General features: G+C 34.0%; 1 protein-coding gene and 1 long non-coding RNA gene across 2 annotated transcripts; one reads left to right on the top strand and one right to left on the bottom strand.

The window, feature by feature from the left end:
• Window positions 1-494: 494 nt before the first annotated feature.
• On the bottom strand, window positions 495-1,266 carry LOC136065410 (uncharacterized). Its single transcript, XR_010627038.1, has 3 exons — window positions 1,118-1,266; window positions 915-997; window positions 495-521 (listed from the first exon to the last, which is right to left on the bottom strand). It is a non-coding gene; the product is annotated as an uncharacterized LOC136065410 (long non-coding RNA).
• Window positions 1,267-4,886: 3,620 nt separating this feature from the next.
• Window positions 4,887-12,971, top strand: LOC112008546 (uncharacterized). The gene is made up of 9 exons (XM_065768017.1): window positions 4,887-5,765; window positions 7,913-8,168; window positions 8,253-8,355; window positions 10,376-10,483; window positions 10,578-10,687; window positions 10,904-11,011; window positions 11,111-11,156; window positions 11,502-11,633; window positions 12,373-12,971. Exons 2-9 carry the CDS (start codon window positions 7,960-7,962, stop codon window positions 12,454-12,456), a joined length of 900 nt encoding a protein of 299 aa, XP_065624089.1. The 5' UTR covers window positions 4,887-5,765; window positions 7,913-7,959; the 3' UTR covers window positions 12,457-12,971.
• Window positions 12,972-13,352: the final 381 nt, after the last annotated feature.

Raw genomic sequence — 13,352 nt, 5'->3', positions numbered from 1 at the left:
TAATACTACCCGTCCTACCAAATATTAGTAGTGAGTGGAGAACCAAGCAAGCAAATTTAACATCCATACTCCAAAACCCAGAACAGGGGTCACAATCATTAACAATCTTTGCTTAGATATATTAAACCAAAAAAAAAAAAAAAATTACCGACATCATCTTCTTCTAATGGTCCACGAGCCAGATCTAAGAGTTACTGGATTAACTGCTTCTACATCACTAGTAATGATGCCCCATCACAGTATCTAATCTTAATTTGTTCTAGTTGTAGAAGTCTGGAAATTTTAGATAGATTCTATTAATTTCATTAAAAGGCAAGACTCAGGAGAACAGAGGTGACACAAGCTGAAAAAAGCATGAAAGATTAACTAAAACAATAAACAATTAAGTCATACCAGGATTATAATTTTGGACTCTACTCAAAATCCCAATGAAATTAACTGCCTTGTCCATATGCTTAGATGAACCTAACAAGTTCCTGAACGATTAAGAAGAGGGTGACGTTGTTGCACCATCCACCTCCCTAAGAACCAGAACAAAAGTAACATACAGATAACATCAAGATATTAGAAAATTAAGTTTATTCATTTTTTTTTTTTTGCAACTTAATAATTTTAATAATTAAAACTCTTAAAGCCTTCAAGAACTAGGTTTGAAAGAAATTTTTAGCATTCATACGTCATAACATGTGATCAAAATTACAATATTTAGCTTTTTCTGATTCTTTTCATAAAAGCTGAAGAGAAATATTTATTGTTACTATTTGGCATTTGAAAAATTGCTTCAGTATTAATACACATTTCTTTTCTTTTTCTTTTTCTTTTTTCCCTATAGGCAATCTGTTCAAGGATTTATTATGGCATTGTTTCTTTAGTTGGTAAAGAAATGGCAAACAGGATGTGACAAAAGGATAAACCTCAATGTGAACCAACCAATTGTTAATTCCTGCACCAAATCCCTTATCCCAGTGATAAGCTGGCGGACTTCCATCCAGACAAACTGCTCCATATGTCCAATTTCAGAACATATTGAAACAAAGATTTGAAAGAATGTATTGTTTTGAAAGGAAAAGAATATAGGTCTAATTTTGATCAGTTTATCTTGCAAAATATTTCTTACCGGCTCCTTTTGCCACAGCATCCTCAACAATAGTAATTGATACATTAGCACCTTCTGTTTTGAGCATTACTAGTGTCCATACTAGAAGATTCAACCATTGGATTAATCTTGTCCCAGACATTCTGCGCATATCAAAATTTAGTGATCAAAATGCAGTAAATATTGAAGAAAACTAAAATAACACATGGAGAAAATAGATCAGATCATTGCTTTCAAAATTTTCTATTAAGTATAAGTAAATTGAACAACAAGTAGCTATAGGACTTCACACCAAAAAAAAAAAAAAAAAAAAAAAAAAAAAAGAAGAAGAAGAAGAAGAAGGAGAAGAAGCTTAATGACTTTGTCCCATACATAATTTCCAAATAGGTAATAGAATCAAAATACGGCGGTAGCAGCTTTCCCTTTAGATATTTCTCCATCCTTATCGTTTTCCAGCATACTCAGAGCTTATCTTGATCAGGTGGAGTCCTCGAAAGGTCATTTTGACCTTTTACACAATCAATCGATTTATAATATTCGCGTTAGAGAATTACAACCTCTTCGGACAGGAGATATCGTCTTCAGATTGTAATCATTCTTCCTTCTGAGGGTCCCACTTCTAGATGGGCCCTGCCCTTACCATCTCCTTCTTCTCAGTCGCATAATAGCTCTCATATGGGCCCTCGGCCCACTATGTTGGGCTGGGCCCTTTTTCCCTCACAATTTTAATTGAAAATATATAAAGCCGTTAAAAAATTTAAATTTTTTTTAAAAAAATTTTATCATAAAAATATTCTAAAAATATTTTATAAACTAATGCCTGTCATCCATTAACTTTGCCCTACGTACTATTTAAACCAAAGAACATATTTAGTGTGCGTTTGGCATAACTTAAAAAGTTAGTTTTTTTATTATTCAACCTATTTTTGTTATTATTTATGGGTTTCATTACACTTTTTGATACTATTTATGGCCTTACTGCTATTGTAGCTACTTTTTATTTAGGTTTCTTTAAGAAGGAAGAGAATATGGTAGGGACCTGATCATTTTCCATTATTGGCTTATTTGCTCAGTTGCCAACACCAAATATTAGTCCGCAGGTGTAGGATGCCATATTTAGGCCAACTGGCCAAGTAATATCAGCTGCTCCTCCGTAACAGCTGAAGGGGGATGATCTCTCGTAGACCTTAAGCATCGAGTAATAGAAGAGCCTACATGTAGGCAAAAGTTCGTTTTATAGACTATTATGTGGAACTATGTTTGTATTTGAACTTAGGCTTGCCCATATCGAAAGTTTACAAAAGCTTTTGTGGGTTTATAAAATAACACAAATACTAGCATCTAAAATAATTAGTGACTTTGTACTATAGCTATTCCATCCTATACCATGAGTTGATTTAGCTCAACAAGAGAGAGAATTTTGATTTTGAGCCTAGACTCTAGAGCAATCATCATGGAGAGCGCACTATAAGTTGAAATTATACCCTATCTTTAATAAAAATAAAAACCTTTTCTGAACAATCCATTTGGGTGTGTACCCTCTGAATTAGATTTTTATTCAAATTCTAGCAATTTAGATTATAAATGCTACCCTTGCACTTTAAGTAAATCTTTCTGTAAGCTACCAATGTGAATTAATTTGTGATTACTAGAACAACACGAGCAAGATATGTTATCTGCATGGAGTTTTCTCATATAGGAATGCTACCTCTCTTTGTCATCAAGCAGAAATCAGAGTGCTTAATTATGACAAATACTATTAGCAAGAAAAAGACTAAATATATAAATTTGATCTTTCTTTTTTACATTTAAAAGAATCATTTCTATCTTGCAGAAACCAGATAAGAGATCTATCTCGTAATCAAGAACATTAGGCATTAAATGAATTTAGCTGTTCAGAAGCAATTCTAGATCTAAGTTCTTGCGATAATTCCTTCAAGTGCAAAGGCACTTAACATGCAATGAACTTTACATGCATCCCATTGAAAAGTGATTTTGAATATGGAATCAATGACTCTTCCCAGAAAAATCTTCACACCTCTAATTACAAACTCACATATTAGCACCCACCTTGATAAGAAAACCAAACATCCTTAAGAACTTTGCATTCTCATATTTAATTTCTTTAAGAAATTGACATTCAGTCCTCAAGCTGTTCAGCTTTCCATAGGTTTTCAAACCTGAACTCCTAGCTTATTGCAATATTAATTGTCATCTCATGCTTGATATGGTATCCAATGTCATATAAGTGGTCCTTACATATGCAAATCTGTAACTATGACTAACTTCATGTGTATTTTTCAGTTGAACCAAATTAGCTACTACACATTGTCAGTCAGAACTCTTCCCTGATCTGAAAATTTGAGTGGAAAGGGTCAGAAAGAAGAGTAAATCTAGCATATTGTGGCCATTCAAGAGCAGAAAATTCTGTCGATATGAGTTTAGATACCAGAGAAATTTAGCGGGGACCTCCATCTTAACACAGATCAATTTAGATTGGCAACAATTACTCTACAATCTGCAAGTGTCCCCCCTACCTTGTCTCGGTTATCCTCCAATTAAGTATGATGCCTTTGCATCACATCTTTAAATTCTTAATTTCTTAGCTAATTATGATTTGCTAAAAAAACATTTCCCAATCTGATTTCATTGTTAATAATTAATAAGATGGGGTAGATTTCTATAATAACAAGATCAGCATCAGCATTGTTATCATTATTTAACAGAATCAGTTGATATACATTGTTTAACCAATTACTAACAAAAGCTAGCTTTTCTTATAAGAATCAGCACTAAACCATGATCAATTATGTCTACCTTGCCTGCTTAGCAATATAGCTTCTAACAAGTATCCAAAATGAGCATGGACATTACCGTCTTTATGAACTAGCAAGGTTCATGAATCAAGTTTCATCGCTAAGAAAGTAAGAATCAAGAATTAATGAAAATTCAGTATGCGGGCAAAGATAATGACAACTTCTCCTCTTTTTCTTAGTTGCAAATTGCAAATTCCTTATGTTGCCCTTTCATATGTTGTGCTTGCATGTTTCTTGATTGACATTTGAGCTCTCCATTTTTTATTATTATTTTTTTTGCATAAATTGCAAAGTATACTCTTAAATTTGGGATTGCTAGGATATAACATTCTAAAGTTTGAAAATTTGAATTTTACAATTGCTAAGTGACATATATATATATATATATATATAGCCAAATCAACCCTACAAAACACTATTTCACTTAGTTAAAACAAAGGGAAAATTATAATTTGTCACTCTAAATTATCTCATGTTATACTTTGCACTATAAACTTTTCAAAAGTTTTGTAGACTTTTGTTACACATTACAAAATATGCAGGCTATAGCCGCGTTTTTTTAACCATAATTTTTTTTTTTAAATGACCTATATCCGCGTTTATAGGTGTTTAGAAGCGCGGCTATAGGTTCATCAGATTTTTTATTTTTAAATGGACTGCCTATAGCAGCGGTTGGAGCCGCCGCAATAGGCCTGACCTGAAAAAAGGAATTTACCACGTCAGATCAAATCACACTCTCTCAACCTCTCTCACTCGAGTCCAAATCTTCTGTCTCATTTTTTCTGTTCCATTTTATACTTTACTAATAAAAACTTGCTACGTATCCATCCTTCTTAATTAATTAATAATTTTATGCTTTTCTTATTCTATTAACTAAAATAAATAAATAAAACCCAACACATCCCCACCACCTCACAACAACCATCGACCTTCACTGACAGCACTATCAAGAGATCACTGGCGTCATCAACGCTGCTAGTTACAGGCTTACAGCCATCCACTGCCACCTTTGTTTTCAAATCTATAACTTTATTAGTTTTGTGACCTCTTGCTAGTGGGTACCTTGTATCCATGATCGCCACTTTGTCTTCAAATTTATGTTTGGGTCCACCGTCTCCTTCAATGAATACAAAAGTCAAAAGGTTTTGCTAGTAGTTTTTGTCATCAAATGATGGCATCGACAAAAACTCACAAATGGGACCAACGATTACAAATATCTCCTTGATCCACATGCCCCTCATGGGCATCACGTTGATCCAAACTAATCTCACCCGCTGTGCCATGAGCCATCAATCATGGTTTACTTTAATTAATTGCTTGCATACTATTAGAGATGAGATTGGTTACCCAAAAATTGAACATTTACATAAAGCAATACTCATAGAACCCAATAATTGCAAAAATCTCACTCAACTGACCCATTAATCAATCTCTTCCCAGTGGCGGTGGTGGTGGGGATGTGGACTTGATGGCGGTGGAATTGATGACGTCAAAGATCTCTTGCTAGTGGTGGAAGGTTGGTGGTGGACCGGTAGTGGTGGGTGAGTTGGGTTTTATTTATTTATTTTAGGTAATAGAATTAGAAAAACATAAAATTAGAATTTAATTAAATAGGTAGGACATGTGACAAGTTTTTATTGGTAGAGGATAGAGTGAAACAGAAAAAGTGAGAAAGAAGAATTAAACTCCTCTCACTCTCACGTCTCAAGCACTCTCACTGTCCACGAAGCCGATCGTCGCCGCCGCCGAGCTCCGATCCAAGCCGTCGAGCTCCGATCGTCGCCGCCGAGCGAATCTTGTGTACCACGTGATTTCTGGAGAAATTTAAACGATCTTACTATCATTGTTTCAAGGTAAAGTCTTTTTCTTTACCTTTCTATGTTAAAGTTTGGATTTTTTGAATCTGGGGTTGTGAGATTTTAGATTTGTAGTTTTTTTTTTTTTTTTTTTTTGTGTTTTTTGGCATTATTAGAATTTGGGTTTTGGTAGGTGTAAAATGAGGAAAGATTGATGTTTTCTCAATTTGATTATTTGGTATAAGTGGGACTTTTGATCTTGAATTGTGAGATTTGTGATTTGTTACTGCTTTGCTTAATTTGAAAAATAGTTAGTGAAGTGAAGATGTTGGTATTGATCTTTCTGTTTGTTACTATTTTTTGTTGTTGGCTTTGTTAGATTCTGTGTTTTGTGGAGTGCTGTTTGGTTGACGAGAAAATGTAGGTAAACTGGAAAAGATTGTCGTTTGTCAAATTCGTACTTTGTTAAAATTGGGACTAAGAAAACTAGAAATCTATAACAGGCTAGATTGTTTTTGTGGTTTATCTGAATAACTTAACTTTAAAAACCAATGCAATAGATTAAAAAAGGTGTTGACCTTTTTGGGTACATATAAACCGTGGAGTTTCTCAGTCAAATCAAATGGAGGATTATGCTCCTTTTTTTTTTTTAAACTAGAGATGTTTGGAAATTGGGGGTTATTTGTTTTTCTGAATTAGGGGATGCATTTAGTTTAGTTAAGGTAGCTGATCCCAAAGTTTTGGGATGCAGGCTTTGTTGTTGTCTTTGTATTTAGTTGGTTAAGTTGTTGTCTCCCCTCATTGATTTAGAAAGTTTAGTTGCATCAAGTTCATTGAATGTTGAGCAAATTTAGATCATACTGTATTGATTTTGAAGCAGTTATGGTTTTCAAATAAGGAATATGAAAGTAGAACAATTTATGTGCAAATTGTTGTTTCCTTTTGGTGACAGTAATTCAATTTAATAAAAATTAGGGTCCTGTTTTTTGCATCCAATATTTTTGTTTCCTCTTTCCGTGCTTGTGTCAATAGTCTCTATTTTGTTTTTGAAAAATGCTAAAGTTATTACTGATCTTATTACAAAAATCTTACAAACTAACATGTCAACAATTGTGATTGGTGCTACATTAGCAACATAATAAAATTTCTTATTTACTTTTTCGTTTTGTGTTTAAAAGTTAATAGATCAGTTTGTACAGCTTATGTAGTAAACTTTGTAATTACCTTGACCCTAGGACCCTATAAATAAACTGTTATGGAACTTTAGCTCAATTTTATGTTTATAGAAGATTTTCTTGGTGAAATTCACATAGTTATTTGCATGATGTGGTGTCTTTGGAGGGATCAGAATGCTAGAAGTTTTGAGGGATGTGTCTTTTCTTAAGATTAAATATTTCTTCTGTCTTACTTTGTTGTATTGGAGTGTTGCTTTTCAATTTGTTCCATGTTTTACTTTTATAGATGTGTTAAGAGCATTGTAGTTTGAGAATTTGATGTACCGCTCCCTGAGTACAACCCCTCTGTAGTTGGGACTGTTTATTCAATAAATTTTCATTACTATTAAAAAAAAAGTAATTTAGTTAATTATAAAACTTATTTGGGAGAAGATGAAATCTTACTCAGTTGTAACCTTGCTGGCTGCATTGCAGTCTTTGGCCTCTTTAGATACATGCAAATATAACCATAATGGTTGGCCATTTTGCCTCCTACTTTTGCTGGTTCCACATGTAGTTTGGGACGACCTAGCATACAAACAATGAGGATTGTGAAACAAATTGTTATAATTTATATGATGTTGTTCCACAATAGAAATGAAACTAGCCAGTGCAAATTATTGTGGTGGGCATTATTAATTAATTAATCTAGTGTGAACGTACGTACATGTTTTAAACTTATATATGCACGTTTGTTGTCTAAATAAAGATTAATTTTTTTGCTGAAGAGTTGGTTTAATTAAGATGTATGGGGCCCAAGGCAAGAATGAAGAAGTGACTTTTGGAAGATGAAATGGTCATGTGAATCTTTACGACATGAACAAGTTAATAGGTAGATAAATAAATAAACGACATGTCATTTTAACTACAGTTAGTATCTTTCATTCATTCTTATTATCACACACACACACCGAAAGAGTAAAGAGTAAAGAGTAAAGATAGACAGTAGTAGTGTACAGTGTACTCCATTACTTTTTGCGGTGAAAGCAGGACAGCCAGCCGTTCCCTTCCCGCCTTAAAAAGAAAGAAAGAGAGAGATGAGCGAATCGGAAGTTCCAGGGAAGGAAGCAAATGTGTTGAAAGGTCACGAGGGAGCAGTATTAGCGGCGAGATTCAACAGTGACGGAAACTATTGTCTGAGTTGCGGCAAAGACCGTACCATACGCCTCTGGAATCCCCACCGTGGCATTCACATCAAGACCTACAAATCCCACGCCCGTGAAGTCCGCGACGTCCACGTCACCCCGTACTCTCTCTCTCTCTCTCTAAACCAATTGTTAATTAAATCCCTAATTACTATTTTTTACGCTAATTGTTTTTGTTTTTTAAGGGATAATTCGAAGCTGTGTTCATGTGGTGGAGATCGACAAATCTTTTACTGGGATGTATCAACGGGTCGTGTTATTCGTAAATTTCGTGGCCATGATGGCGAGGTTTGTTTTCTTTTTCTTTTTTTAATTTTAACTGTTTTTCAAATTTATCAGATAATTTTTTGTTGAATTTTTAATTTTATTAAATTTGGAAATTTTTACCAGCAATAAAAAATTTGGTGTGCATGTTAAGAAGAACAAAGAAAACCTGTAATTTTGAGGTTGTAGCGGTTACATTAAGTTTGACTTTAATGTAAAATTAGCGTAGCTAAAACATGAGAATGTTAAGATGGATAAGTTGAAATAGAAGGAAGAATTGGATATGAAATGAAGAAATTTTTATTGACGATAGAGCAGCTTCCGTTGATGTAAAGATGAGGGAGTTTGGTTAAGATATTGGTCGTGTGCGAAGGAGAGCGATTAGTGACTAAGAGTTATTTGATATAAGTCAAGACTATGGTGGGAATGAAAAGAGGTAGAGGGAGATCTAAAATAACACTAATAAAAGTGGTAAGAAATGATATGTTAATTTAGGAGGTGACAAAGAGTATGATTTTGGATATTATAGAATGGTAAAGAAGAATATATGTGAATGATTAGACTCAAAACTAAGGTGCTTTGGAGAATGATCCCTCACTGTCTAATGTGGGTCGTTTGGAGGGAAATGAATACATATGCCTTTGAAGGGAATGAAAGATCAATTCATGAGTTGAAGCTTCTCTTTTTTCAGACTTTTCTTGATTGTGCAAATGCTTCGGGTGTTTTTACTTTAATTTCTTTACCTTACATGCTTGATTTATGTACTTTCTTTGTTGCTTAGTTTTTTTCTTTGTTGCCTCTAGCACATTGCCTATGTGCTTTTTTCCTCTTTATTTTCTTACATTTTTTTCGATGAAGTTTATTACTTATCAAATATGTGTGTGTGTGTGCGCGCATGTGATTCCAATCAGTTTGTTGAAAATCCATAGTTGATTCCATAGTTTTGGGACCAAGGCTTTGTTTTTGTAGAAATTTTAATCATGGGTGTGGTTTATGGAGAGGTATTTGTATGGGTTGGGAGGATTTTAGCAAAAATACTCAGTTTGTTGTTGGGATGGGGAATAGAGTGAGATTTTGGCAAGATGGATGGTGTGGGGATCAACCTCTCCAACTAGCTTTCCCAGGGTTGTATGGTATTGCCACTGGTAGGTAGGCTTGTAGGTAGGCTTTTGTTGAGTCTTCATTGACAAGACTAGGGTCAGGGGAAAAGAGAAGTTGGGATGTTCATTTCATTCGGGATCTTAATGATTGGGAGTTGGATAAGGGGGAGGACTTTCTTTGTATCTTGGTATCCAATATTCCTTCAACAGATATTGGGGATTGGATGTGATGGAAGTTGAAGCCTAATGGAGAGTTTGGCATCCGTTTGTTTTACAATAAGTTGCTTCCATTGTCTTTCCTTGGAAAGTTATTTGGAAAGTTAAGGACCTTGGATGCGTTTCCTTCTTCATTTGGACTGTAGCTTGGAATAAGATTTTTACGGGTGATAATTTGAGACTTAGGGGTTTTGATTTTGTTGACTGGTGCATTATGTGTCATCGTTGTGGGGAGACTGTGGATCACTTATTGCTTTATTGTGAGAAGGCTTATCGGTTGTGGAGTTTTGTTTTTGAATCTTTTTGGATTTCGTGGGTCCTACCAAGAACAGTTCTTGATTTGCGTTTTAGTTGGTGGAATTGGTTGGGGAAGCACTCGTCTAACATTTGGAATTTAGTTCTGTTGTGCTTATTGTGGTGTCTATGGAATGAGCATGATAGGCGGATATTTGAGGACTTTGATAGCTTTGGAGACCAATAGCTTACTTCTTTTAGTTGATCTCTATTTGACTGGTCTCGATCTTGGGGACTCACATCTAGTGATTCTCTCCCTTCGTTCCTTTGTTCTCTCCTCCTTTTTAATTAATTTTCTTCTTTGTTTCTTTCTTTTCTATGTAATTTTTGGTTTGCTTTGTGCTTTTCTTGCATAAAGTAGCCTTTTGAATATACATCTTTCCTACTTGTTTTCCAACTTTCCCTATTTTTATTGTTTTATTTTTGGGGTTCAGGTGAATGCTGTAAAGTTCAATGAGTATTCGTCTGTCATAGTTTCAGCAGGCTATGATCAATCGTTGCGAGCTTGGGACTGCAGATCTCACAGCACTGAGCCAATTCAGGTTTACATTTATTTTCCTGTCAGTAATTTTTTTCATGGCTGCTCTTTATTAGTTTTTAAGTTGGCTTAATGTTCAAGAGTGCCTTGATTTGCAGATTATTGATTCATTTTCAGACAGTGTTATGTCTGTCTGTTTAACAAAAAGTGAAATTATTGGTGGAAGCGTTGATGGAACTGTTCGAACATTTGACATACGTATTGGTAGGTACGTAGCACTCTAGTGGAAATTTCATAAAACCCACATGTTGATGTTGTTGCAGAATTGTTTTATATCAGGACATTGTTTGTATGTCTTACTTTTTGTGAATAAGATGTAGCTTTTCTTTACAATTATTTGGTATTTCCTTTTTGTGGTACATCAAACTCAGTCTATTTATATTTGAAGCTTCTTATACTGATTTTTTTTTGCCTTTTCATATAGAGAAATATCTGATAACTTGGGGCAACCAGTCAACTGTATCTCAATGTCAAATGACGGTAACTGCATATTAGCCAGTTGCTTAGATTCTACTTTACGCCTTCTAGACAGGTAAACTCCTATGCTGGTTTTGATATTTGCAATGATATATATTTACAACAGATATCTTATCTGCTTTTCCTGCCCTTTACTGGTTCATTCTCATGACAGAACTTCTGGTGAACTATTGCAAGAATATAAAGGCCATACTTGTAAGGTTAGCATGCAAATTCTTAGTTCTCATTTCTTACACTTGATCAAGGTGCCTTCCTAAATTTATTTAATCAAGAAATGCAGTCCTCTTTGGAAACAATGGTTATTTACCAAAGATGTTTACATAAAAGTTTTGTACATTTATTTTTTATGTGCATTGATAAGCTACTGTCCATTTATTCTCACGCTTATAATGGTTTAAAGATCTTCCTATGTTTTAAATATGCATCCATAATGAACTTTTGAGGTACCCTAAATTGAATCCATAATGAGCTTTGTAAGTTAACAAGTTATTGATTTTTTATTACTGATGACATCTTATCATTTCTATTGTGTGCTCTCATATCAGTCCTACAAACTGGATTGTTGCCTTACCAACACTGATGCACATGTAACTGGTGGATCTGAGGATGGCTTCATTTACTTCTGGGATCTGGTAGATGCATCTGTAGTGTCAAGTTTCCGTGCTCATTCCTCAGTGGTAAATTCATCTGTACTCCCCCATTCCATCTTTTTCCCCATTTCCTGTGAAATGCCTTTCGCTTTATACGATGGTGCTCAATGGTCATGGTATATCTTGTACTCATACCACTAACATTTTCAAAAGGGTTTTTCCTTCCTCAGATATTGAACTCTTCTATTGAAAGTAGTTGGATAAGCTTATTGAAATGTTTTGGGACCAAAATGTGTTCTTTGCACGCATCAATGTGGCTGTGATGCTTAACGTGTTGAAGTAGTCACAAGCTCTTGGAGTCCTAGATTACATATATCAACCTATTTATCAAAAAAAGATTACACATATCAATCTAAAATATCTTAATAGCCCAATGGTATACATATAATTTAAAAATTAAAATCATGTATGATAGAGACACAAATTTTGTGACAATGTGCAGATCTTTTGTGAATATCCTTAGGTATTTTTCCCTTTCCCATTCCCATTCTCCCTTCCCTTGTGGCCAAAATTTACTTATCCAAAAAATAAATAAATAAACCTCAGTTAGTTGACTATAAATTGACACGACATCTAAAATTTGTAGTAATCACTAGTTTCCAGTGTCATGAATTTTCACATTTAGCTATTTTCTTGTCTTCTAGTCATGTTAGTAATTGGGTTAAATTCCACTAAAACTTTATTACTAATATCAATCTTTTTCTTCTGCTAAACAATTAAAAGATTACTAGAATAGGCTTATAAGCGTATGGGTTTCATTTTGCAGGTGACAAGTGTGAGTTACCACCCAAAGGACAGCTGCATGATAACTGCCTCCGTCGATGGCACCATTCGTGTTTGGAAGACATGAGAACAAAATCAATAAACCTTTCTTAGCTTATGCCAGCAATTTGGATTTAACAACTTCCACCTACAAAAATTTTTCCTGAAACCTTTTCCATATTAGAGAGATTTCTTGAAATTCCATTCCAAGCTCCCAACATGCTGCAATTCTCTGGCTACAAGTTATTGATTAATGATAATTTTAATTCTCCAGCCTTAATTGTTAAAAACATTGCCATAATTCTTTTGGAGTTCACAACTACTAGTGTGTTTTATATTACTTACTGTATTAAATTTAAGTATATCCATTGATGTTTTAAGGGGTGACAATTTTTTGTTTGTCCAACTCCGAAAGAACCAATTCTGAACAACTCTTGCTGAAACTGAGTTTGGACAAATTCAAATCTGGATTTGAAATTTCAAACAATCCAATCATTATACCGTATGGGCCAAATGTATGTTGAGATAGTTTGATTACAAATGTAGTAATGTATAGATTGTTTAAATTTTGTTATATTGGCAAAGACATGTATTGGGAGTTTTTTTTTTTTTGATAAGTATGTATTGGGAATTTATTATTCAAATGCGTTTGATGTGTTATTTACGTTAATATGTCATACTTAAATGACTTGTTGGATGATAGAAAATTCGTAATTAAAAAAAAAATGTAAAGTAGCCTGAGTTGAGGGTCAGATTTTGTTAAACCAAGTTACGGTTGTCCAAATAAATCAATGTCAATTTTGGCTTTGGTTATTGATGTTGTTGCCATCCTTCTCTTTCAATATACAAATTACAACAAATCATGTCAAGTATCAAAAGCCATGAAAAAGTGTTAAAAAAACAAAAAAAAAAAATATAACATTATGTCTTAACTTATTTTTTAGGTTAAGGAGCATTAATTTGTTGATATTATTTCATTTTGTA

The sequence above is a fragment of the Quercus suber genome, unplaced genomic scaffold (genome assembly GCF_002906115.3).
Source record: "Quercus suber isolate HL8 unplaced genomic scaffold, Cork oak 2.0 scaffold_26, whole genome shotgun sequence".
Classification (NCBI taxonomy): Eukaryota; Viridiplantae; Streptophyta; class Magnoliopsida; order Fagales; family Fagaceae; genus Quercus; species Quercus suber.
This window is presented reverse-complemented; position numbering and strand designations above follow the sequence as displayed.